The 25,819-nt window shown below is 48.1% G+C and overlaps 1 protein-coding gene across 1 annotated transcript; it reads right to left on the bottom strand.

The window, feature by feature from the left end:
• Window positions 1–1,426: 1,426 nt before the first annotated feature.
• GPA33 (glycoprotein A33) lies at window positions 1,427–24,773 on the bottom strand. The gene is made up of 7 exons (XM_040422935.1): window positions 24,601–24,773; window positions 13,399–13,550; window positions 9,331–9,541; window positions 7,870–8,034; window positions 7,454–7,570; window positions 5,593–5,719; window positions 1,427–3,336 (listed from the first exon to the last, which is right to left on the bottom strand). Exons 1-7 carry the CDS (start codon window positions 24,638–24,640, stop codon window positions 3,156–3,158), a joined length of 993 nt encoding a protein of 330 aa, XP_040278869.1. The 5' UTR covers window positions 24,641–24,773; the 3' UTR covers window positions 1,427–3,155.
• Window positions 24,774–25,819: the final 1,046 nt, after the last annotated feature.

Genomic DNA, 25,819 nt, shown 5'->3' with positions numbered 1-25,819 from the left:
GTGCAGGAATCTCAGGGGTTAAATGACTTGGTTATCCCCAATACAGGTTTCAGCTGTATAAGGCTACATGCACACGGCCATATGTGTTTTGCGGGCTACAAAAAAAAAAAAACTGATGGCATCCGTATGCCATTGTTTTTTTTGTGGATCCGTTGTAACAATGCCCAAAACGGACAAGAATAGGACATGTTCTATATATATATATTTTTTTTTGCGGGGGCTATGGAACGGACATACTGATGCAGACAGCACACGACCCATTGAAATGAATAGGTCCGCATCCTATCCGCAAAAAAAACGGAACTGAAACAAACAACGTTCGTGTGTATGTAGCCTTAAAACTGTATCTTGTGAACCTGCTCCAAATCTCTGTTATATGCAAATGGTATACAGTTAGGTTAGTAAGAACAAGCTCTACTCCTTGCAGCACCGACCATTGATGGAGCTTTATTATTGGCCGCGTCGGGCACCAGCTGTGCCGGCCGGAGCACTACTCCGAGCAGTTAAAGTCTGTGCTGCAGAAAGACCATGTGACCGATGGACGTGGCGTTGCAGGCCAAGGGTGAGGTCGTAGCGCTCATCCGATCACCAAGGCTTCTTCCAACAGCTGAGTGTTTAGGGGGCCAGGATTCAGACCCCCCACTGATCAGATAGTGATGACCTGTTCCAAAGATAAGTCATTTATGTCCCAGAAGAACACTGTAGTTTAGGGTTATTATAAAGTGGCCCTATTTAGGCGCTGCCTTTCCCCGGATGGAGATTGCAGCTATGCGCGCCGCCATCTCAGTGCCAAAGGCTTTTAGTAACTGATTGGAGAGCAATAAACTTGGACTTTCATCGTTCTAACCCCTTGGATGGAGCAGCATCTAAGATGTTTGACAGAGGGCTTCCCCCGCCTGCCCATCGGCCTCCACCATGGTACAGGCCATGCCAATGAAAAAAGGATTTGAAGTCGCTACACACACATGAACCAAAAGAAAAGCTAAAAGGCAATACATTTATAGCTCAAAATGTGCCATTAAAAATTGTGAAGATGGAAAAAAATGAAATAATTTGCTTTGTCCAACTAAATGTTACATTTTCTAATTTCCTCTCTATACCAGTTACACTCTTGGAAAACATTTTGCAAAAATAACTACAAATATTTTAAATAGTAAACAGAAGATTGTCAGAGTATAAAACATTTTATTTTCATCCCTGCATAAGTTAAAACGAGAAAAATAAAAAAATAAAAAACTGAATGCGCCCTCCCTTGAGTATATTATCTGCAGATTCATTTCTTAGGCTACTTTCACACTCGCGTTTCGTGCAGATCCGTCATGGACGGATCCGTTCAAATAATACAACCGTCTGCATCCGTTCAGAACGGATCCGTTTGTATTATCTGTAACATGGCCAAGATGGATCCGCCTTGAACACCATTGAAAGTCAATGGAGGACGGATCAGTTTTCGATTGTGTCAGTGAAAACAGATCCATCCCCATTGACTTACATTGTGTGTCAGAACGGATCCGTTTGGCTCAGTTTAAAATCAGACGGACACCAAACCGCTGCCAGCAGCCTCCAGCGCGGAACGGAGACTGAACTGACGCATTCTGAGCGGATCCTTTTCCATTCAAAATGCATTAGAGCAAAACTGATCCGTTTTGGACCGCTTGCGAGAGCCCTGAAACTGATCTCGCAAGCGGAAAGCCAAAACGCCAGTGTGAAAGTAGCCTTCGTTTTATAGCAATCAGAATTCTGATACAAAGCTCCAAACAGATAGTGTCAAATGATAGAATTCTGTCTGCCTTTGGCCACCACTAGGGGGAGCTCACTGCATACTGTGCATACATCAAACACCACAAAACAGTATGCAGTGAGCTCCCCCTAGTGGTGACTGCAGTGAGACAAAGTTTTAAATGAATGTAGGCGGGAGATTTGGAGCTCTGCATCAGAAAATAGACATAGTAAGAAATTAATCAAATTAGACATGAAGATAAAGGAGGACATTACTGTTCTAATAATATCATTTTACAGATAAACAAAAGTTCCCTATAGATTTTCTGTCTAACAAATTAGTTGCCTCTAGTTTCCCGACTCGTTTTTGGCCCCTTTCTCAGAGCAGTTTACTGTTCATACTAACCCAGGTTGTCAGAAGAGGCTCTCTGGAGGACCCACCACCTCATTAGAGCGGTGTAATGCTTCGTTTCCCCTGTGGTGGCGCTGCAGGGAAATCTAACACTTGTTCAGTTACGCCCACCCCATTAATCAGTGGATCGCTGATGCAGGGCATCCTGTGCTCAGTCAATCTGCTAGCAAAAAGATGGACCGTACCTGTAACCAAATTAAAGGGCTACTGAGCTTAATGATTTTCCGAGCCGTATAATTCCACCCGCTGGTAGATTCTCCTGAAACCAGCCGACCACAAGGAGTCCCGGTGGACAGCCGTCATCATTGGGCCTCTGCATTGTAAAGTCGGGGTCCCGCAGACGTACCATGGGGAGCCATTGCTTTCACTTGGCTCCTTGTTAAGCAGCACCTCTCCTCTCTTTTAGCTGAGTATGCTCTTAAAGGGATTGTCCCCATGACTGTATGGGGATTTTAAAGGGGTTGCCCATTGATATAGGAAAAATGGCTTGGGTATGTTTAGTCTCAGGGGGAGATGGGTGTACGTCCCACTGAAAACACATGCATGACCTCATTTTAGCATCCATATTATGACTCCTACTTAACCTTATAACCATTGGAGATCTGAAAGGGGAGCATGTCTTGCGGTTATTTCATTGCAGTGTAAGATTGGTATCTCATGAATGCCCCCCCTGCTGCGATCATGTATTACATGTCCAACCAAAGACTGTAATACCCCATAACATGTAGTACCTGATCCGTCCTGCAGGGGCCTTCAATGTTAGGATTCATATATCACAAAGTACAATAGAACATAAAAGAACAACTGGAAATAATAGTCACATTGATTCCCAGTAGCACAGCGATGGTGTCCTGGCAACGCCTGTAACATCGCTGATTGTTTCCTTCCAGTATAAAAATCTTGCTGAGAATTAAACTGGGAACGGCTCCTCGCTGTGTCCAGACGCCCCTAAAGATTACATATTCCTACTGGCAGTCCTGATCTAAACCAGTTTAAAAAAAAAAAAAAGTCTTAAATTGTCCATTTAAGCGTCTACTGTGTTGAGGACCAGGCGCGGTTTATTTGTTGGCGGCATGGGTGGTTTCCGTGGTGGATCGTCCTCAATATCCTCACCATCATCCTCCTCCTGGTAGTACTGCTGCTGCTGCTTGTTGTTTTTCTGCGGCTGGTGATCAGTCTCCTCCTCTTCCTCCTGCTCTCTGTCCCTAAGTGATCAACCAAAATGTAAAATCAGCAAAAGCAGAGATGAGATTTTAAAAGGCAGAGCCATATTCATTATAATTGTGTCATATACTCCAATCACATCCAGAGCTGCATAAAAAGAATCCAGCTGGCTGACACTTGGGCAAATCGCAATACTGCCCTGTGCCATCTTCCACCGCACAGCTGTTCTACACAGATACTGAACCAGCAGGGAGTGCCACTGAAATTGTGAAGGCAGCTCTAGATGTGAATAAAGTACAAGACACTACAGCAATGTTTAGATTTTCTTTTTTTTTTCCTTGCCAGAATTATGTATAGATTTCTCTAAAACAGGAGTGCCCAACCTGCGGCCCTCCAGCTGTTGTAAAACTACAACTCCCACCGTGCCCTGCTGTAGGCGGTCTGGCCACACTGGGTGTTGTAGGTTTTGCAACAGCTGGAGGGCCGCAGGTTGGACACCCCTGCTCAAAAAAAGGCTCCTCTTATGTAATGATTCTCCAGTCGGGGGCCACGTTGGACGGTACTGGGGTGTGAACAGTAGTTGCTCATATAGGTGTGCCTATACCAGGCCTCATCCTGGCCGCTAGGGTTTACTGCCGAGGAGACATACGGTCCCGTACGCACAATGTATGCCGCTTCGGGACATATGTCTCGGAGGGCATTCAGTCGTGTGCATGAGCCCTTAAAGTAGAGATGCTCAACCTGCGGCCCTCCAGCTGTTGTAAAACTACAACTCCCACCATGCCCTGCTGTAGGTTGTCCGGGAATGATGGGAGTTGTAGTTTTGCAACAGCTGGAGGGCCGCAGGTTGAGCATGCCTGCCTTAAAGTCTCGGAAAACCCTTTTAATTCATTCTTTTCATCCCAAGGCAGACTGCATGGACAGGAATGCGGTCAATCCCTGCAGGAGCAGACCACACGCCAAGCATATAACCCGTATTCCCAGCCTCGTTTCCGGATGCTGCTGGAGGGATAGATGTGGGAGCAGCCGTGTGGCCAACTAGTGCCAGTGGCGCATCCACAGGGTCGTTGCAGCGACACTCTATTACTGGGTGCCATGATAGAGGAGGGTGGACCAGCTGAAATGCATAGGTGCTCCATGACACGGGATGGAGGGTCCCTCAGGCCGGATATAGATCCTTACATGCCAGTTGTAGTAACTACTTACATTACACATGTAATAACAATTCTGGAGCATCTTTTCTTGTGACTCATGTTGTGCCGTTCCTTTATTATTCCTAATAAAAGTTTAAAAAAGAATTGCCAGCAGACTGCAAAGAAAGTCCAGCTGGGCGTTACCAGTTTGGGGGGGGGGGAGGAGGGTGTTGCTGAACAACTCAACTGTTGGTAATTCTTCTAGTAGGAATAATAGAGGAACAGAGTCTTAAGAATAGATGCTCTAGTTATTACATGTCAGGAGGGGAACGTAAGATGCAGGGTCTCCCAGGGGGTAGTGTGTGCCGCATTAGCTGCAGCGGAGCTAACACTTAGAGGTCCCTTTGCGTGGCTCCGTCCTCTCACCGTTTGGCACGCCCTTGTAAAGGTGATTGACATCATCCGTGCCCCGCAAATCCCGCGCCTGCGCCGTCCATTTTAGTATTAGGCGCAGTGAGTGAAGGACGCTTGCCTGCTGCCATGCTTTACTCACTGCGCCTAATACTAAAATGGACGGCGCGGGATTTGCGGGGCACGGAGGATGTCAATCACCTTTACAAGGGCGTGCCAAACGGTGATTTTTCTAAGTAGCTTCCTGCCAGCAGAGGGCGCAGGAATGTACAGAAGTGAGTACAGGTGGGGAAAATGGAAGGTCTTGCTGTGACTACGAGGAGAAGGGGCGGGCTGAATGGAGCCTTGTGGTTTAGCCGTGACTACTGGGGGACCGTGTCCTGCTATGACCCTAGGGTCCATTCACACATCCGTGGTGCATTGCGGATCCGCAATACACCCGACCGGCACCCCCATAGAACTGCCTATTCTTATCCACAATTGCGGACGAGAACAGGACATGTTCTATTCTTTTGCAGAGCTGCGGCCCGGAAGTTCGGGGCCGCGCCTCGGAAATGCAGATGCGGAGAGCACATAGTGATGCTCTCCGCATCTCTTCCAGCCCTATAGAGAATGAATGGGTCTGCACCTGTTCCCGATATTGCAGAACAGATGCGCACCCATTCGCGGACGTGTGAATGTGTGTGTCAGGGGGTGGCCGGGCACCGGACACCGCTTTGATTTCCTGGTGACCTGCATTCGGACTTCACTTACGCCATCTCATAGTCTTCTTTGTCCCCGCGGTCCCGGCAGCAGCAGCAGTAGGCAATGATGCCGATGACTATGATTCCAGCCAAGCTCCCCCCGATCACTCCGGCATACAGCGCAATGTTCATGGAGGCTGATCAAGAACAAGGACGACAAAAAGACTAAGAATAAAACAAGAAAATGTGAAAGCCGGGTGACAACTATCACATGGGCCGTCATCCAGCCTCCCGTATCAGGGGATTTGGACGTGCCATTTGTTATACCCATGTAGAAATACCATTCCAGAGTCTGGGAAAGCTGGGTGTCCACCCCGCTGTGAGCTGTAATTGCCTCTATACTGCTTGTCACCCAGCTGCAAACCGTGCCGCCCCGCTAGCTGGCGCCGTCTCATACGTCCCTTTTAGGGCGCCTTCACACGCCGCAAATTCTGTTGCAGAATTTTCTGCGACTGAAAATCAGTTCCGTTCATTCGAATGTGGAGCCAAGCGCGAGGATTTCAGCAAGCCCCATTCAGTCCCTGAAAATTGCAACAAAATCCGCAAGGTGTGAAGGCGCCCTGCACACGTTGCGGGATACGTGCGTTTTGTTTTACGCGCAGATTCCCGTGTAGAAAAACCGCAGCACCAGCAAAGTGTAGGAGATCACACAAATCTCATTTACACTTTGCAGATTGACCTGCCGCGTGGATTTCAAAATCTGCAGAATATTAGAAATTGCAGATTTTGGTGCGACTATGCTGTAGAAACGCACATAAATCGTCACGGAAACATGTGCGGATCTTATGTGCGTTCACCACGCGTGTGCAAGTGGCCTTATAGTGACCTGATGTTGGGGCCCAGGAGCCTGAAACCACTACATCAATATACAGTTGCAAGAAAAAGTATGTGAACCCTTTGGAATGATATGGATTTATGCACAAATTGGTCATAAAATGTGATCTGATCTTCATCTCAGTCACAACAATAGACAATCACAAGCAAGTCAACAATTCTTAATCGTAGGTCTTCTGAGAGCTCTTTTGTGCGAGGCATCATTCACATCAGGCAATGCTTCTTGTGAAAAGCAAACCCAGAACTGATGTGTGTTTTTTTTATAGGGCAGGGCAGCTGTAACCAACACCTCCAATCTCATCTCATTGATTGGACTCCAGTTGGCTGACACCTCACTCCAATTAGCTCTTGGAGATGTCATTAGTCTAGGGGTTCACATACTTTTTCCACCTGCACTGTGAATGTTTACATGGTGTGTTCAATAAAAACATGGTAACATTTAACTCTTTGTGTGTTATTAGTTTAAGCAGACTGTGATTGTCTATTGTTGTGACTTAGATGAAGATCAGATCACATTTTATGACCAATTTGTGCAGAAATCCATCTCGTTCCAAAGGGTTCACATACTTTTTCTTGCAACTGTAGGTACCACCTTCTGAAAAGGGAGGAATCTGCGCGGGTTACGTGTAACTTTCGATGTGGGAGTGCAGATGTATCTATAATGGACTTATCATAACGAGGACCACCATTTACCTAAAGGAACACTCCAGCTACACACTGAAGGGGCGGACCATGTGAACACCAGAGACAGTGTGTCATGCTCCGCCCCCTGCACTAAGCATAGATTTGCCCCGTGTGTTCCTTTAAGCTATGTATGTCTCTTTTCTGGTTGAGGAAAATCCTGATCAGGGACCTCTGTCATAGCTGAGCATGCACTTAAAGGAATTGTCCACTTGTGACAACCGATGCCCTAAAGCTGTATACCGACGTCTCCAGACGGATGGCAGATTGCCATAGTTGGAACGGCCCCATGACGCCCCTTCCTATCATCATCAATGATGAATAATCTACCAGTGCAAATAAGGCGGGTATCTTACGTGGCATCACAGCCAGGGTGATATTGCAGAACTCGCTCCCTATTTTATTGGAGGACGTGCAGATGAAGAATCCGGATGTTTCCATGGAAATGTTTTTCAAGGCCAGCTCTCCTTTGTCTAAAACAGGAAAGAAAAAGAATTCAGCGGGACACACACTGTTATCAGGTAGCACTGGGGTCCTGGTTTTTCTCCAGAAACAGCGCCACTCTTGTCCATTGGCTGCATCTGGTATTGCAGGCCAGCCTTAGTCACTTAAATGCTGCAATTCCAGACACAAACCATGGACAGGAGCGACGCCATTTCTGGAAGAAAAGCAGATCTTTACTTTGAATTCCGGGCAGCCCCTGGTTTCCTGAGTAATCGCCCTCCATTGTGTGCAGCGCTGCAGAATATGTTGGCGCTATCGGAGTATATACCTATGACTGCTGTCGGTGGTAGCTGCCGATCCAGATTTTGTGGGGTGAAGCTTTTCCAGGAGTATGTAGGAATCGGAGACCCCTCTTCTGAGTTACAAGTCAGTTTTATGACCTGTCCATATTCTGCCGTTCCAACAATCCCACAAACTGGTTTCGTTGGAGCCACTGGAAGGAGAGAGAAAAAAAAACAAAAAACATGACATTCGTGAGGATTCAGACCCCAGGACGTGTGACCCCCCAAAGAGAATTCAGACCCCAGGACGTGTGACCCCCAGAGAGAATTCAGACCCCAGGACGTGTGACCCCCAGAGAGAATTCAGACCCCAGGACGTGTGACCCCCCAGAGAGAATTCAGACCCCAGGACGTGTGACCCCCCAGAGAGAATTCAGACCCCAGGACGTGTGACCCCCCAGAGAGAATTCAGACCCCAGGACGTGTGACCCCCCAGAGAGAATTCAGACCCCAGGACGTGTGACCCCCCAGAGAGAATTCAGACCCCAGGACGTGTGACCCCCCAGAGAGAATTCAGACCCCAGGACGTATGACCCCCAGAGAGAATTCAGACCCCAGGACGTGTGACCCCCCAGAGAGAATTCAGACCCCAGGACGTGTGACCCCCCAGAGAGAATTCAGACCCCAGGACGTGACCCAAAAGAACTTAGCCCCAATATCTGAGTAATTATTTTCATATGGCTCCCTGGGGGCGGTCTTTTGTTTTCTGCAGTCTCTCAGATGTTTCAGGAATGGTGACAAGCATACTTAAAAAGGAGGAGATGTCCACTTTTGACAATCCCCTTTCGATAGATGGAGCCCTCTACAATATAGTAATCGGGGAATCCAGGAGTGATCAGTTCCCCTGCAGCACTCCTAGAGGAGGAATGAAGTATTACACAGTTCTCATTAAAATCAATGGCATGTCTGTGTAAGGGCTCATGCACACAAACATATTTGTTGTCCGTGTCAGTTCCGTTTTTTTTTTGCGGCCCGTATGCAGAACCATTTATTTAAAAAAAAAAAAAAAAAAACACGGAAATGACTGTGCTTTCCCTATTCATATGTTCGTTCCGTAAAGAATAGAACATGTTCTATTCTTATCTGTTTTGCAGACAAAACAAAAACTGGAATGGGAGGGGAGGGGGGGCACACTACAAAAAAGACGGAGTGCACTGGCGGTTCAAAATAGCAACAGTACCCAAAATTGGCCGCATGTTTTGTGGACAAGGACAGGCATTGTTACAATGGATCCGCAAAAAATACGGGTGTAGCATGGATGGCATCCGTTTTTTTTTTTGCGGATCCGTGTTTTGCAGACCGCAAAATACATACGGTCGTGTGCATGAGCCCTAAGGCAGAGACATGCTGGGTCCTCCCAAGTGAGAAACGTTCTTGTTCCGATGGTTCTCAATGGAGGACTCCCTCTCCAGGATCCCGACAGTCGCCACCACTGTCATTATACCTACCCAAAACGAGAAGGTCCATTGTGGCCGCACGAGTTCCCTGGAGATCTGGGGGGTTGATTACTTCGCACTGGTATGTACCGTTATCTTCTATCCTGAGCTTTTCTATAACAATGGACGCATCGCCGGTTTTGAAGTTGCCGCTAAATCTCACCCTATTCGCATAAGCGTCATCACTAAAGTTGGTGCTTCCTAAGTATCCAAGTGCTACGATCTGAAAGAAACGGGGATAAGTCAAATAATATATAGGTTAGCGATTAATACAACGGGCGGCAGACTTTATCAGAGAAGATTTATGTGATTGACGATTGCAATACCATTTGTCACCAGAGTTGGCAACCAAATCTCCCTTAGGAGGCAATGCAACAGCGCCCCCATCCGATACACAAAATTGTATCCGCTTTATATTCCGTGTCTGAAAACCTGTCCCGACCTACTGCACCTCACAGCGAAGGGTTTGTTACAATTGAATCTAATCTAATCCACACAATAGACTGCAGTCCGGACTGATACATGCCACTGATACATTGTAACAAACCCAAGACGGGGGAGAGATTTGTGTCTTGCTGGGCTGGAGAATGATCTGCACCAACTCACAAAGGCTATATTCACACAACAGTAAAAAAAAAAAAAAAAGTTCTCCCAGTATATATACTGCCCCCCCCCCCCCATAGGAGCCCCAGTATATATACTGCCCCCCCCATAGGAGCCCCAGTATATATAATGCCCCCCCATAGGAGCCCCAGTATATATAATGCCCCCACAGTGCCACCCTGTATGTAAAATGCCCCCAATAGTGTTCCCCCAGTATAAAATACCCCCAAGTAGTGCCACCTTATGTATGAAAATCCCCCCAGCAGTGCCCTGTGTACAAAATGCTTTGTGCCCCCAGTAATAAATGAGCTTTTTTTTTTTTTAACCCCTGCAAGTCACTTCAAACTGATTTTAACAGCCGTTAGACTCCTGTCTACACGGTCATTAGAAAAAGGGCCCATTCATTTCAATGGGGTCCATCTGGCCAAAAAAAAAATAGGACATATCCTGTTTTTTTTATGGCCGGTATTGACTGGCCGTTAAAAATAAATAAATAAATAAAAACAGCCATGGGAATAGCCCCATAGACTTTGGTTCTAAGAACGACCTTTTCCCTCCACCTGGTGAATGTAAGCCAATGCTGCGTGTGTTAGTAGCACTTGTACAGGTGACAGATTACAGGACTTTGTCTCCCTCTGCTGTCTAAAAACTGCAATGACACATTGCAATTTTAGATTTAGGTCTCGGGCTACTTTCACATTAGAGTTTTCAATTCCGCTCTTGAGATCCGTCATAGGATCTCAATAGCGGAAGAAAATGCTTCCGTTTTGTCCCCATTCATTGTTAATGGGGACAAAACTGAACTGAACGAAATGGAGAGCACCAAAATGCATTCCGTTCCGTTTGGTTGAGCTCCCATTGCGGACAGAATAATGCTGCCATCAGAGTTTCTGTCCGCGATGTGGTGCGGAGGAAGACGGATCCGTCCTGGCACACAATGTAAGTCAACGGGGACGGATCAGTTTTCTATGACACAATAGAAAACGGATCCGTCCCCCATTGACTGTCAATGGTGTTCATGACGGATCCGTCATGGCTATAGAAGACATAATACAACCGGATCCGTTCACGACGGTGCATGCGGTTGTATTATGGTAACGGAAGCGTTTTTGCAGATCCATGACGGATCCGCAAAAAACGGTAATGTGAAAGTAGCCTCATTCACACAGTCAGTGTTCGGTCAGTGATTTTGAGCCAAAACCAGGTGCGGTTTTAAACGCAGATGTTTCCATTATACCTCATCTCTGTGTAGGCTCCGCTCCTGGTTTTGGCTCAAAATCACTGACCAAACACTGACTGTGTGAATGAGGCCTTAGCCTGGATTTGAGGTGTGATAGTACATATCAGCGTATCATCCCCAGCACCCCCGCGACACATACTAGTGATAAATGAATAGCTGGTAAGTCAGTAATTTCATTTTTATCCCACTTTTGGGTAGGTCAAGTTAACCCCTGATGACCTGAAGGGGCCACAAACTTAAAACCAGTTCTCAAATACTGCAATGTGTATTGTCATGACATCACCGCACCCATATTATGTCATCACTGCTCAGCTGATTGATTGGACAATGAATGATGCACCCATGACGGTCCTCGCGTCAGGAAAGGAGGGAGGCAAGTATCTGCCTGTTGTTCTGGTGTCTGTATAAAGGGGGTCTTGTGTGTGGTCTGTACTAGTTTACAGGGTCTATTTTGAGGTCGGTATAAGTTTGGGGGTCTGTATTAATGTTTGGGAGGGTCTCTATTCATTTAGGGCAGCGATGCCCAACCTGCGGCCCTCCAGCTGTTGTAAAACTACAACTCCCATCAACGCCTGTTATAGGTGGATAACTATAGACTGTCCAAGCATGCTGGGAGTTGTAGTTTTACAACAGCTGGAGGGCCGCAGGTTGGGCATCCCTGATTTAGGAGGGTCAGGTTTGGGGGTCTGTATTCATTTTGGGGGGGGGGGGGGGTTTTGGAGTCTTAGTTTAGAGGATTGGGTCTGGGGTCTGTATAAGTGTAGGGGGTCTGGTCTAAGACTTAGTCGCTCAGGGGATCTGGTCTGGGGTCTGTATAAGTGTAGGGGGTCTGGTCTAAGACTTAGTCGCTCAGGGGATCTGGTATGGGGTCTGTATTCGTTTAGGTCAGTGGTGGCGAACCTATGGCACGCGTGCCAAAGGGGCACTCAGAGCCCTCTGTGTGGGCCTTGTGTAGGGTTGCCACCTGTGCGCTATTACTAATGAGCACTACTCATCAGTACAGCCTTTGCCTCCCTCTTCCTCGCTTGTATTAAATAATAAATAAAACCCACCTCATCCATTTGAGGTGAACACTTGCTGGTCTCTGGATGCGCAGAGCAAGACCCGCGCTCCAGCGTGATGACGTTTCGCAGCATTGACAGGAAGCCATCACGCTGGAGCGCGGGTCTTGCTCTGCGCATCCAAAGACCAGCAAGTGTTCACCCGGAGGAGCTGAGTTGTTTTGTTATTTTTTTGCACAAGAAGGGGGCATTAATAGTACCGTGGGCTCTAATGGGGGCATTATTAATACTGGGAGCCACTAATGATGCATTATTAATAATGGGGGACACTAATAGGGGCCTTATTAATATTGAGGGCCACTAATGATGCATTATTCATACTAGGGGGGCGCCAATGGGGGCATTAATTTTACTGGGGCCCATGTTAAGCCACGACCCCACAGCTTACCGTAACTTGGCCGGTATTTTTCAGTATTCATGTTAAATTACTGTGTTGGCACTTTGCAATAAATAAGTGGGTGTTGGGTTGCAGTTTCGGTGGTCTGATCTAGGGTCTGTATTAGTGTATAGGATCTGTATTAGTTTAGGGCAGGGGTGCACAACCTGCGGCCCGGGGGCCACATGCGGCCCTCGATATCATTCTGTGCGGCCCTCAACCATCTGGTGACAGACATGTATGTCTATGTCTTGTGGCTGCTCACATGCATTTTTCATGTATTCTCCCATTAGATGGGAGTGCTGGAGGTGTAAGCAGACATGTATGGTGTATACTGTATGTACAATATGCAATAAATACAGTATATCAGCTGGTAATACCCCTTTAACTTTTATTTTCGGCCCATGGGATTCCTTCAGTCTGACAATGTGGCCCCCAACCTGAAAAGGTTGTGCACCCCTGGTTTAGGGGGTCTGGTCAGATGTCTGTATTAGTTTAGGGGGTCTGGTCTGGGGTCTGTATTTGTGTAGGGGGGGGTCTGGTCTGGGGTCTATTTTATTTATGGGCTCTAATTTGGTGTCTGCATTCATTAAGGGGTCTGGTCTGGGGTCTGTGGTGACTGGTATAATATGTACTATAGCTGATTCAAACGGTATATTTGGTGGGGGGGGGGACATGTCCTATTATAAATGGTGGGAAGGGCATAATACCAAAGATTTTGTGTCGTGCTTTATACGCCCCCTTTTTAGATTCTTCACAATGTCTCTTTTCATAAGCCAGCAAGTGTGGGTTAAATTTACCTCCTCAGGCTTTTTTCTCCACCAAATCTGGAGTGTGCTCTGGTCCGGGCTGCTGGTTTGGTACACACAAGGCAGGCTGGCACTGCCCCCTCTGGAAGCTTCAACTACTTTTGTTGTTGTTTGTACGGTGATGGAACCAACCGCTATCAACCCTGGGGGGACGGAGAGAAGAGAATTAAACATGACGGACAACGTGGGGGGATTACATGATCACATAAATACTGACTGCAACACTTTCTGGAAAAGCTGGATGACAGCATATATGGCTGCCATCCCTGCCCCAAACTGGGTGTAGCAATAGTGGGGTGCAGAAAAAGCAATCCCAACCACATAAGGTGGCATAACCATAAGGAGACACCGGTATTGTAAATGACACAGAGGGTCCGGTTTACAGATTTTTCACTGGCGCCCAAAGGGTTTATCACCCAACTTTACTGGAAATCTGCCTAGGTACATGGCGACACGTCACTTCGATACAATAACTAGCCAGATATGCCATTCAGGCCTAGAACTGTAATAGCAACCATATTAGTCACCCAGTTTTTCTATAGGCACAAAAAAATTAAAGGGATTTTTCAGTTTTATATAAATCTTGCAAAATAAAAAAAATCATACAACTTTAGTAGAGTCCGCGTTTCACCATTTTCAAGAGCTCTGCTTGCAGTCAGTGAACGAGAACACTCTGGTTTCCATTCAGAGGCAATAATCTCGTGCACAGTTGTAGTGGATACAATTCTATCCATTCTAAACAAATGTCCAGACTGATACATTGTAGCGAAGCGGTTGCTGATGTTTAGCTTGCAGAGCCTTGTCTGTGTGAGATGGGGAAACCGCTCTCCTTGTCTGAACATAGTTTGTGTAGATTAAATTAAATGGTCTGGACTGACATTCTGCTGTTTGGCCACAAGATGCCGCCGTTTCCTAAAAACAGCTACAGACTGCATATATTTCCATATTCATGAGAGGTGGAGTTACACAGAGCCTGGAGAGGAAGAGAAAGAGAGCAGCCATCTTAGAGGGAGCAGAGACTGAGGAACTGTGTGAGCAGAGGATCCGATGGCATCCAGGTGTGAGAGCCTCCCTCAGTGACCAGAGCGGCAGCTAAGTGAAACTGATCGCGATCCTGACCAGAGGAACGAGGATTGCTTCCAAGAACACTGATGAGAGCTGAGGAGCAAAGCTACATACACTGCGGGACCGTGTGCTTGTTGGAGAGGCATTTGTTCAGTTCAGAGTCAGAGCAGACCTGGGTCCGTAAGATCGTGCACGCACCTCATCAGTGTTGGCACCTATGGACTGAGACCAGGCCTGTAGTTAGTTAGTTAGGGTCTATGTTAGGCCACAAGTGTTGCTATTGTTCATTGCAAGGACTCCATAACTTAAGTGACATTTCACACTGGAGAGCTGATAAATCCCCACAAACTCAAGCCAGGCTGGCGTTTTGCACAGAAGGAATACTCAGGCACGTGGTACAGGACCAGAATTCTGTAGAGCTTTGCAAGCTGTTGTGCTGCACCGCAGGCTAGCCCGCATCACACACCCATACAGTGGTTTTTGTTTTTTAGGGTAATAACAGGTAAGGTGTGGCGGTTTACTCATGCCCGCCAGTAGGTAAGTTACCACGCTTTCCTCCTGCATCCATCAGAGGGCGCCGTGCTATGCAGCACAAAGGTCTCAGCCTTCGGGCTGGGTGCATGTAAATTTATTGTATATTCCCAGCATTTGTGGTTGTGTTCATTACCACGTTTAAGTAAAATTCTGTTTTGGCAAATGCTGGTGGTGGAGTCGTTTTCCTCGTTCGTGACTTCGCTGTATCCCGGGGACCCCACCCCGGTACACGGCTTACATCTGGACCAGATACATCTGTATCCACTGACGGCAGGACTGGCTATAGACAGGGTTACTGCCTCTGACAGCAAGCGGAGGTCTTAAAAATGGTGAGGAACTGAAACACAAGGGGGGGGGGGGGATTTATCATTAGAAGAATATTTGAAGTCAGTTTTACTTGAGTCTGCGTTGGAGTACTTTATTCCACATTTATCAGACGTCACAGGTTTGATAAGTTTGGTTTGTTCTTAAACCTAACACTTCTGTCTGGAGTTGCTCCTCCGGTTTTCCTTCTCCACCTCCTCCTGGAGTGAGATTGCGACTTATTTGCAACTTTTTTAAAAAGTCGCTATGATAAATCTGGAGTAAAACTCATTAACATATCTGACCACATCCACTTCTCCACCCGTATTACAAAACTGGAGTGAGTGGTGTAAAAATGCATCCCGCCTGCTTCCTGACAGTTTCCAGTTAGTGATTCTTTCTGTACTACAGAGAAGAATCTGAGCAGACCCTGGTGGCAGAGGAAGGACAGAGTTAATCCCGGCCCCACCTGCTTCCCAAAGGTCTTGTGTTTTATGGTGCGGTAATTCTGGTGCAGCTCGTCATCTGTAATAAAACAAAAATGAATCACCGACTAAGTGGCGGATTATAAAAATGATGAGGCATCTGGATGATGTAATTGGTCGGAACGGGAGGCATTAGTAAACCATGGCCGCTTTCTTTCAAAACCAGCGCCACACCTGTCCAGGTGGTATTGCAGATCACTTCAATGGCGCCAAGCTGCAATACCAGACACAACCTATGGACAAGTGTGGCGCCCTTTGTGCCAAGGTGTAGTGAAAAAGAGCTGTATGTAAAGTGTGTATTTACCAAGAGGGACCTCGTGGGATTTTCTCCCTTCGTAGCATTGTCATTGGATGCCACCATTCATTAGGTTGGTGCTCACCTGTGACTACTGTAGGTCACAGAACGGGACCTGCCCTCGGTGGTACCACCACTAGAGGCTTCATGACTGAACCGAATCACCAAGATCGATTCCCAGTGTCAGGAGGAGGGGGCGAAAAGCCTCGGTCATTGGTGCAATGGAAACGACCATCTGGAGGTTTGGTAGGGGCCAGAACAAAGCTTCCTGCCCCAGAGACCTCATCACCCATCATCTGACATGACAACCCAACATGAGACCCCACCAACGTCCTTAAGGCAAGAACCAACCCCAAATTACTGTCTACGATATGTATAGGCATGGCTGCTGTGAATGCCAAGAACCTGGCACAGACTCTTTTTCAGTGGGTGCCGTGTACCAGGTTGGTAACCCCAATGACAGAGAGTGGACCCAATCCCCTGGACACTACCTGCACAAATTGTGATCAGTCCCTTTAAAAGGTTAAGCCTCCCATCCCCCCCATCATTCTACATATTATCAGAAAGCGAAGGAGAAAATAAACATTGGGGTAATTGTTATTCGTGCAATCTCCTGGAGATGTTAAAGGGGTCGGCCCATCTGGCACTTTGGTGGCATATGGCTAGGATATCCCATCAATGTCATATAGGTGCGGGTCCCACCTCTGTGGGCACACTGCTCAAGCCCGGCCACCCTCCATTCACTTCTATGGTAGGGCACTGGCCGACGCGCTCTCCATTCACTCCTATGGGATCTTTTTGAATGGAGAACACGCCACCACGTATGAGTGGTGTGCTCTCCTTAGTTTTGGGAGCCCCGTCCCAGAGGTGGGACCCACACCTATGGGACATTGGTGTCATATGCTTGCAAAATGCGCCAATCCCTTTAAAAAAAAAAAAAAGGTCTCTCCTTTTTCCTAGCCAATCACAGGAAGTCCTGCTGCTGGAAATCCCCAGCGATCACCTGTAATCCCTGCAGAAACTTGGCAGCAAGTGTTCCCTACAGCTCCCCCGCAGGAAACATGAGGCATTACACAGTGCTCATTGAAGTGAATGGGCCGTTTATGGACATAGTGGGTCCTCCAGAATGGGGAATAGGTCCCCAGCCATAAACTCTGGGGAAATCCAGCAGAAAGTGTTCAATCTCCCTGCAGCGCCTCCACAGGAGAAATGAAGTATTGCACAGTTCCACCTGACATCAATAGACTTTCGGTGTAATACATGGAGGCGCTTGGTCCTCCAGACACCATTTTTATTTTTTAGAGGAGGGTGTTAAATGGGATGACCCCTGTTTGTGTAGAAGATGGAAACTGGTCTGGAAGGATTTATTCTCCGCGGTAATCGTCTCCTGGAATGTAAGGAACGTCTATCACCGAGGAGGAGGAGGACCGCAGCGTGTGCGAACTAGTCTGCTACCTCTGGACTAGAGCAAAATACAAACACATAAAGGAAATGGAGACACAAGAAGTGTCGAGAAATTATAGAAATGTCGTAGGGTCTGATAGATTGGGAGCGATTATATGGATTTCAGCCGCCCTCGCACCCCGATCACTGCTTTATGTCATCTCTCCAGTGCCGAGCGCCTCCAGAGACTTATATACAGGGCGTATGGCTATGGGGTTAGCGGCATTGCGGGAAACCTGCGCGAGTAGGCACGCAATTTCAGTCAGTTTTGTCTGCGATTGCGTTCCGTTTTTACCGCCGCGAGTGCAATGCGTTTTGCGTCACAAAAAGATCCTTCTATCTTCATTCGGCAGGACCTGCGCTGACGTGGTGAGCGCGATGATGTCAGCGCAGGTCCTGCAGGAAAAAGAAAGACTATATCGGCCGCGCCATCAAGTGGGTGAGGGGAGTTTATTTTTTTTTAACCCCTCAATGGACATTTTAGTTACCATTCTGTAGTAAGAACGCTATTATTTTCCCTTATAACCATGTTAGAAGGGAAAATAATACAGTGAATAGACTTTAATGGGGTCCGCGGTTGCTCATCACTATTTAGTTACATCCTCTCCTAGCAACCATGCCTGAGAAAAATAAAATAAATAAATAAAATAAAATAAATAGAAAAATTGCATCGCATCTGCACTTGCTTACGGATGCGATTTTCACGCAGCCCCATTCACTTCTATGGGGCCTGCGTTGGGTGAAAAAACGCAGAATACAGAACCTGCTGGAGATTTTCACGCAACGCACAAGTGATGCGTGAAAAAACATCGCTCATGTGCACAGCCCCATAGAAATGAATGGGTCAGGATTCAGAGCGTTCACGTCACGCATTATACTCGCTCGTGTGAAAGGGGCCTAATGGGAGAGTCAGGATAACCCCGTACAGACTGGCCGGTCTTCCATCTGCTGTACACTCGTCATGTCTGACCCCAGGAGCTGACAATCCAGTCTCCCTACTGCACACAATACATCAGTCTCTGTGTAATGTGCGGGGCCGGGCCCCAGGCAGGATCAGGTTTTTCAGGTTTGAGCAGGGCCCCCTCCTCCCACTGCCTTCCCGCCCCGAGGTCAGGATTCTTTAGTACAGTCTCATGGAAACAGTCAGCACCAACCGACACTCTGAAAACCACCGGCGACACGACAACCATCCGGACACCGCTATATCATAGCACATAGGCACAGCGCGTACATGTCCACTTAAAGGGATTGTCCACTTATGTAAATGAAGCACAATCAACATATACTAAAAATTCGGCAACTTTGCGTTTCAGTTTCTCCCTATTTTCAAGCCCTCTGCTTGCTGTGGGTGAACGAAAACAATCTTGATTAGAACCAGAGTCTAATATCCTCTGAAGACCTAACACTTCTCACAGCTGTGGCTTTGCTACAATTGTATCCAGCCCAGACAATCCTCTGCGAGCCAAAACGCAGCCGCGCCAACCTCCCCTCCTGCCCTGTTTGTTACAATGTGTCAGTATGGAGTCTACACTGCTCAAACCTCAGCTGTAAGAGACAGTAGGTCTGTGCAGGTTTTCTAAAGAAATTCACTGACAACAAGCAGAGGTGAGAAATGCAAACTCAAGTACTATTGGAAAGAAGAGGATTTATCATTTCAGAGCAGAGCCGACTTCCTGAATTACAGTTCTACCCACAGTGAGCTGCACGGCAGTGTAAAGAATGGGGGCAAAATCCATTAGGTTTTAGAGAAATCGGTGGCGACTAATCCTCAGTTCAAGGGAAGCAGCGCTGGGGCGGTAGGTTAATTAACCACAAGTAGTTGGGATTGTGAATGCCCGCACCTGGTGGTGGAGTAATACTAATACTACTACTACTCAAGGCCAAGTAAATGAGTAACTACTCCCGCACCATAGGACGGTATTCACACCTAGTGCCTCCATCCGGCCTCACCTCTCCCTATAAGCAGCTGTTGTTTGGAATGTGTCACCGAGGTAAAAGGCTAGCTGCGCCTCGAGCCTCAGGAGCAGCAATCATCCGTAGTAGATGTAGGAGAGCTCTCATGGCTGTCACCATCCGATTCCATGTAGGCCTCATTCACACCAAAACCAGGTGCGGCTCTAAACACAGAACAGGAGCAGATCTTCCCTAATACCTCGTGTCTCCGATCCTGGTTCTGGCCACAAGCACTGACGTGTGAACGAGGCTTTACATTTCGGCTGAGCATGCATGTGGGGAAAGGGGGAGGAGCTGCTGCCATCCAACATGGCCGATCCCGGCTGGGGGAGGGCACGCACACTAGATAGTTAGACTCCTCTAGTTAGATATCCCCTAAAAGCGCCTATACATCACGTTTCTGGCGTACAGGTGCGGTATATGGTTTTTTTTTTACGGATTGCGCCAACTACAACAACAAAAACATTTTTTTTTTTTAAATGACTAAACCCAGTTGCAGCCGATACCGGCATGGTTGGATCTTGTATATCTACTGACAGCACCCAGATATCGGATCCGACCAGAAAGCGCAGCCGGCAGCTGGGTTTTTTCTGTCCTGTTAGAAACATGGAATCCAACCTATAGGTCTCGGCTGCGTCCGGCTTCACTGTGCGGTGTTCATTGCTGTAGGCAGAAAAAAACTAAACATATGACCAAAAGTGATCGCCGGTCTCCTGTACAGGCGCCGTTTAATATAGTCGAGACTAATCAGAGCGTATTCCTGAACTGTAGTGTATGATGGGTGCTGTAGTGTATGATGGGTGCTGTAGTGTATGATGGGTGCTGTATGGTGGATATGGAGTCTCCTTGTGCTGTATGAGTAGTATAGTGTATGATGTATACTGGGCACTATGGTGTAAGATGTATACTGGGCACTATAGTGTATGATGTATACTGGGCACTATAGTGTATGATGTATACTGGGCACTATAGTGTAAGATGTACACCGGGCACTATAGTGTAAGATGTACACCGGGCACTATAGTGTAAGATGTACACCGGGCACTATAGTGTAAGATGTACACCGGGCACTATAGTGTAAGATGTACACCGGGCACTATAGTGTAAGATGTACACCGGGCACTATAGTGTATGATGTATACTGGGCACTATAGTGTAAGATGTACACCGGGCACTATAGTGTAAGATGTATACTGGGCACTATAGTGTATGATGTATACTGGGCACTATAGTGTATGATGTACACCAGGCACTATAGTGTATGATGTATACCGGGCACTATAGTGTATGATGTATACTGGGCACTATAGTGTATGATGTACACCAGGCACTATAGTGTATGATGTATACCGGGCACTATAGTGTATGATGTACACCGGGCACTATAGTGTAAGACGTATACAGGGCACTATAGTGTATGATGTATACTGGGCACTATGGTGTATGATGTATACTGGGCACTATGGTGTAAGATGTATACTGGTCACTATAGTGTAAGATGTATACTGGGCACTATGGTGTAAGATGTATACTGGGCACTATAGTGTAAGATGTATACAGGGCACTATAGTGTAAGATGTATACAGGGCACTATGGTGTAAGACGTATACTGGGCACTATGGTGTATGATGTATACTGGGCACTATACTTTATGGGCACTATAGTGTCAGGCGAATACTATAGTGTATGACGCGTCCTGTATATGGAGTCGGTCTGTACAGAGGCTTGTGGAGCACCCACCTTCTCCCAGGAGTCCTGTATACATTTAGATGTTGCCGCCCCCACTAGACAGGTGATGGGTGTTGGGCGGTGTTCACATGTTATACCGCTGATGTTTGTTTTTTTCACTGCCTGCAGCACAGAATAACATACAGTAAACCAGGATGCGGCCGAGACCTATATGTCTCCTGGATTCCAGGTTCCCGACAGGCAGAAAAACAGCCGGCTGCATTTTGATAACCTCTGCCGGATCATATATACGGCATCCTCTCCATCACCTCACATCCACGTGGTCCCCCCTCCGTCGCTTCACATTTGTACGGTCCCCCCTTCATCACCTCACGTCCGTCCAGTCCCCCTCTCCGTCACCTCACATCCACGTGGTCCCCCCTTCATCACCTCACGTCAATCCAGTCCCCCTTCCGTCACCTCACATCCATCCAGTACCCTCTCAGTCACCTCACATCCGTCCAGTCCCCCTCTCCGTCACCTCACATCCACGTGGTACCCCCTTCATCACCTCACGTCAATCCAGTCCCCCTTCCGTCACCTCACGTCCATCCAGTACCCTCTCAGTCACCTCACGTCCATCCAGTCCCCCCCCTCCGTCACCTCACGTCAATCCAGTACCCTCTCCGTCACCTCACGTCCGTCCAGTCCCCCCCTCCCTCCGTCACCTCACGCGCGTCCAGTTCCCCCTCCGTCACCTCACGTCCGTCCAGTTCCCCCTCCGTCACCTCACGTCCCCCTTCCGTCACCTCACGTCCGTCCAGTCCCCCTTCCGTCACCTCACGACCGTCCAGCCCCCCTTCCGTCACCTCACGACCGTCCAGCCCCCCTTCCGTCACCTCACGACCGTCCAGCCCCCCTTCCGTCACCTCACGACCGTCCAGCCCCCCTTCCGTCACCTCACGTCCGTCCAGTTCCCCCTCCGTCACCTCACGTCCGTCCAGTTCCCCCTCCGTCACCTCACGTCCGTCCAGTTCCCCCTCCGTCACCTCACGTCCGTCCAGTTCCCCCTCCGTCACCTCACGTCCGTCCAGTCCCCCTTCCGTCACCTCACATCCATCCAGTACCCTCTCAGTCACCTCACATCCGTCCAGTCCCCCTCTCCGTCACCTCACATCCACGTGGTACCCCCTTCATCACCTCACGTCAATCCAGTCCCCCTTCCGTCACCTCACGTCCATCCAGTACCCTCTGTCACCTCACGTCCATCCAGTCCCCCCCCTCCGTCACCTCACGTCAATCCAGTACCCTCTCCGTCACCTCACGTCCGTCCAGTCCCCCTTCCGTCACCTCACATCCATCCAGTACCCTCTCAGTCACCTCACATCCGTCCAGTCCCCCTCTCCGTCACCTCACATCCACGTGGTACCCCCTTCATCACCTCACGTCAATCCAGTCCCCCTTCCGTCACCTCACGTCCATCCAGTACCCTCTGTCACCTCACGTCCATCCAGTCCCCCCCCTCCGTCACCTCACGTCAATCCAGTACCCTCTCCGTCACCTCACGTCCGTCCAGTCCCCCTTCCGTCACCTCACATCCATCCAGTACCCTCTCAGTCACCTCACATCCGTCCAGTCCCCCTCTCCGTCACCTCACATCCACGTGGTACCCCCTTCATCACCTCACGTCAATCCAGTCCCCCTTCCGTCACCTCACGTCCATCCAGTACCCTCTGTCACCTCACGTCCGTCCAGTTCCCCCTCCGTCACCTCACGTCCGTCCAGTTCCCCCTCCGTCACCTCACGTCCGTCCAGTTCCCCCTCCGTCACCTCACGACCGTCCAGTTCCCCCTCCGTCAAGTCCAGGTTGGGCCGTTACTCAGTCTCTATTATCCACATTACACAAGTGTTTGACATCTGGCGCAGTTTCCGCAGCGGGGGAGGTGCACACAATCAGAAATGTGTCTCCGGGGCAAATATCACTAAAAATTATCATCCAATCAAAAAGAGAAAACGTACGTCTAATATCCGCTCCAGTGACCAACACCGAGGTCCCACAGAACTGTTACTGGGGTGATACATGACTCCCAGTGTCACTCAGAGGGGTCCAGGAAGACAGTGGGTGACAACCCCCCACACCAGCTGTAACGGCCGACACCCTAGACGTAAGGATTCATCTAGGGAAGAGCTCCAGGGGCTTTCATTTGGAAGGGGAAGGTCTTGTAAGAGAATAAATCCGTGTAACATAAAAACCCCTGCAGCTTTCTGATAAACTCTCCTTATACATTTCAGGAACTCTGCATGCTGTCAATGAATGTTACCATCAGTATTTACATCCAAGAGGCAAAAAAAAAAAAAAAAAAAAAAACAGTTCCAGACCGGATACATTGTTACAAACATCTAAGATGTGTACATGAGATTGAGATAGATACACACGAAATATAACAGTCATCTGGTCCACAGAGCTGACAATCACACGGTGGCGTACATAATTGCAGAAGTTTGCATTTTTCCTACTAACCGCCGGGAGAGCGGACAGGATTACGTAAACTGAAACTGAAGAGTTTCTCAGCATAAAATCATATTGGCCAGTCCCGTGGCTTTAAGAGATTTAAAGGGCCACTAACCCTTCCGCAGTCACACCTGTGTATGCAGCCCTGGAGCTGATTCCGAGGGCAGGGAGGGTTAAGACTTTCCCAATGAAGACGCCTCGCCCCAGAGCAGAATGGCCGGTAACAGATTGGTGGTGCACCCCTGGTTGAATACAATGAGGCAGCCGAAGGGAAGGGGTTAGGTTAAGAAATCGGCTTTGGGGAGGGGCGCCATTTCAGTTTTTGCTTCAGGCAGCAGCGAGGCTAGGTGCGCCCCTGTATTCAACTGCACAGCAAATGGAGAGAAGACTGATTTTTATTCCGGTTACTGCCCCTTTAAAAGCTCTCCATTTACTTACCTGCTTGGTTTGCTTTAGATCTCAACATATCTCGCAGGAAACTGATTAGATATCATCCTGCAAACGCCATCAATCCGTAAATTCCACAGATACGTCCAACTGGCCACTGTTTTTTCCCAATTTTACAGATGTAGCAGAGCTGACTTTGTCGTTCTGTTCCCTGTCGTGCACTCTAGTTCTAACATATTGTGACCGATGACAAACACCATTCTGCTACATTTAAATCGCCATCTTTTGGGAACCGCTTTCTGTGGTCACTCGCTGGGACTCGCGGCGGTCGTTAGGATTGACAATGGCCGAATCTTCTACAGTAAAATAAGAACGTAGCAGTATGCGACGATAAAAAAGGCAAGCGCCCCCGATTCAGACACACTTGCGCCATTTTTCTGTGGTCACATGACTGATACATGACCCCCGTAGACTCCCTGCCAGTTACAAGTGTAACATGAGAGGTGGCGGGGATCACACACACACCTGGGGAATGTAGCAGAGCTCACCTGTGCACAGGTAGAACAGGACTTGCTCTCGTCGCCTCATGGTCGACCAGGGGGGACGGGGGTCTCTGTACGAAAAAGTTCCTGCGTCCAAGTCACCAAAGAGTCAAGACTGGCCCAGAATCAGATCTCAAAAACGAATTGTCAGCAGCCGCCTCCTCCTCTTCCTCCTTCTCTTCTCGCTCGAAACCTGCAGGTAACAACCAATAGCAAAGCAGTGATGTCTCCCAAGTCTCTGCCTCCTTGTCTGGGTTCACACCTCAACTCCCATCCCCCCTCCTCCTCACCACTGGGTCTCATTCACACCCTTTACTACATACACTCGGAGATGTAGCAGAGCTGACATTGTCATTTGGTGCAAATCATAGAGATATCCTGAGATCGTATCTGTGGTTAAACCTACCGCATTATCGAAACCTATGGTTACGTGACAAACTCAACTCTGCTACATGTACAGGTAATAAGAACGAGCTGCAGCCCCATTCAGTTCAAAGGCTGCGGCTACACAGCGATCTTTGGTCAGGTGACGACGGGTGTCTCTGTGTAGCCGCAGCCTTAAACTCCTGGGGGCTCATTTTACTATAGTTTACTATGTTTTTAGGCAGAAAAATGCGGTTTTAGATAGTCTCATTTACTGTCTGTTTTGGAGGCATTTTTTGTGCCTTGTTCCGTTTTGATTTTTAGACTAATTCAGAAGTTTTGTAATTTTTGAGCCTATTTTCCAACTTATTCATGTAGGTTCTCCTGATTTTTTTAATTATTTATTTTTTGTCTGATGTGCGCCAGTCACATGGACAGTGCTCGTGCATTGGCACGGAACGGACGGCGCGCGTTCATATGCATGAGCCCTTAGTCTCCAAAAAACATTCTAATTTCTACTCCAATCCAGGAATGGCGTGCCTTTCCTCGTCAGTGGTGAGTTGCGCCACATTTTGCCTAAGAAGTCGCACTTTCCTGGAGACGTGCGCCTACTTTCAGCTCACTTGTGCCACGTTTTAATGTCCATACTAATTAGACCAGTCTTAGTGGGCGTGGGTCGCTAAGCATGTGAGAGGACGCGGGTCTGGAGCGCCCCTGCTGTTCCCCGTTCGTTTATCCGGACTGTCGTTGCTCAGTGTCAGGCCTAGTTCACACGAACGTATGGCTTTTATAGTTTTTTGCGGTCCGTTTTTCACGGATCCGTTCCGTTGTTTTTCCGTTTCCGTTCCGTTTTTCCGTATGC

The sequence above is a fragment of the Bufo bufo genome, chromosome 3 (genome assembly GCF_905171765.1).
Source record: "Bufo bufo chromosome 3, aBufBuf1.1, whole genome shotgun sequence".
Classification (NCBI taxonomy): domain Eukaryota; kingdom Metazoa; phylum Chordata; class Amphibia; order Anura; family Bufonidae; genus Bufo; species Bufo bufo.
Note: the sequence above shows the minus strand (reverse complement) of the source record. Positions and strands in the feature narration are given on the sequence as shown.

Excerpts from the sequence above, each read along its gene's own strand:
- GPA33 (XM_040422935.1), bottom strand. The coding sequence starts at position 24,640 with ATGAGGCGACGAGAGCAAGTCCTGTTCTACCTGTGCACAG. Across the intron at positions 9,542-13,398 it reads GGAGAAAAAAGCCTGAGGAG|ATCGTAGCACTTGGATACTT; the intron begins GTAAATTTAACC and ends CGTTTCTTTCAG. Across the intron at positions 7,571-7,869 it reads ACCACCGACAGCAGTCATAG|ACAAAGGAGAGCTGGCCTTG; the intron begins GTATATACTCCG and ends TTCCTGTTTTAG.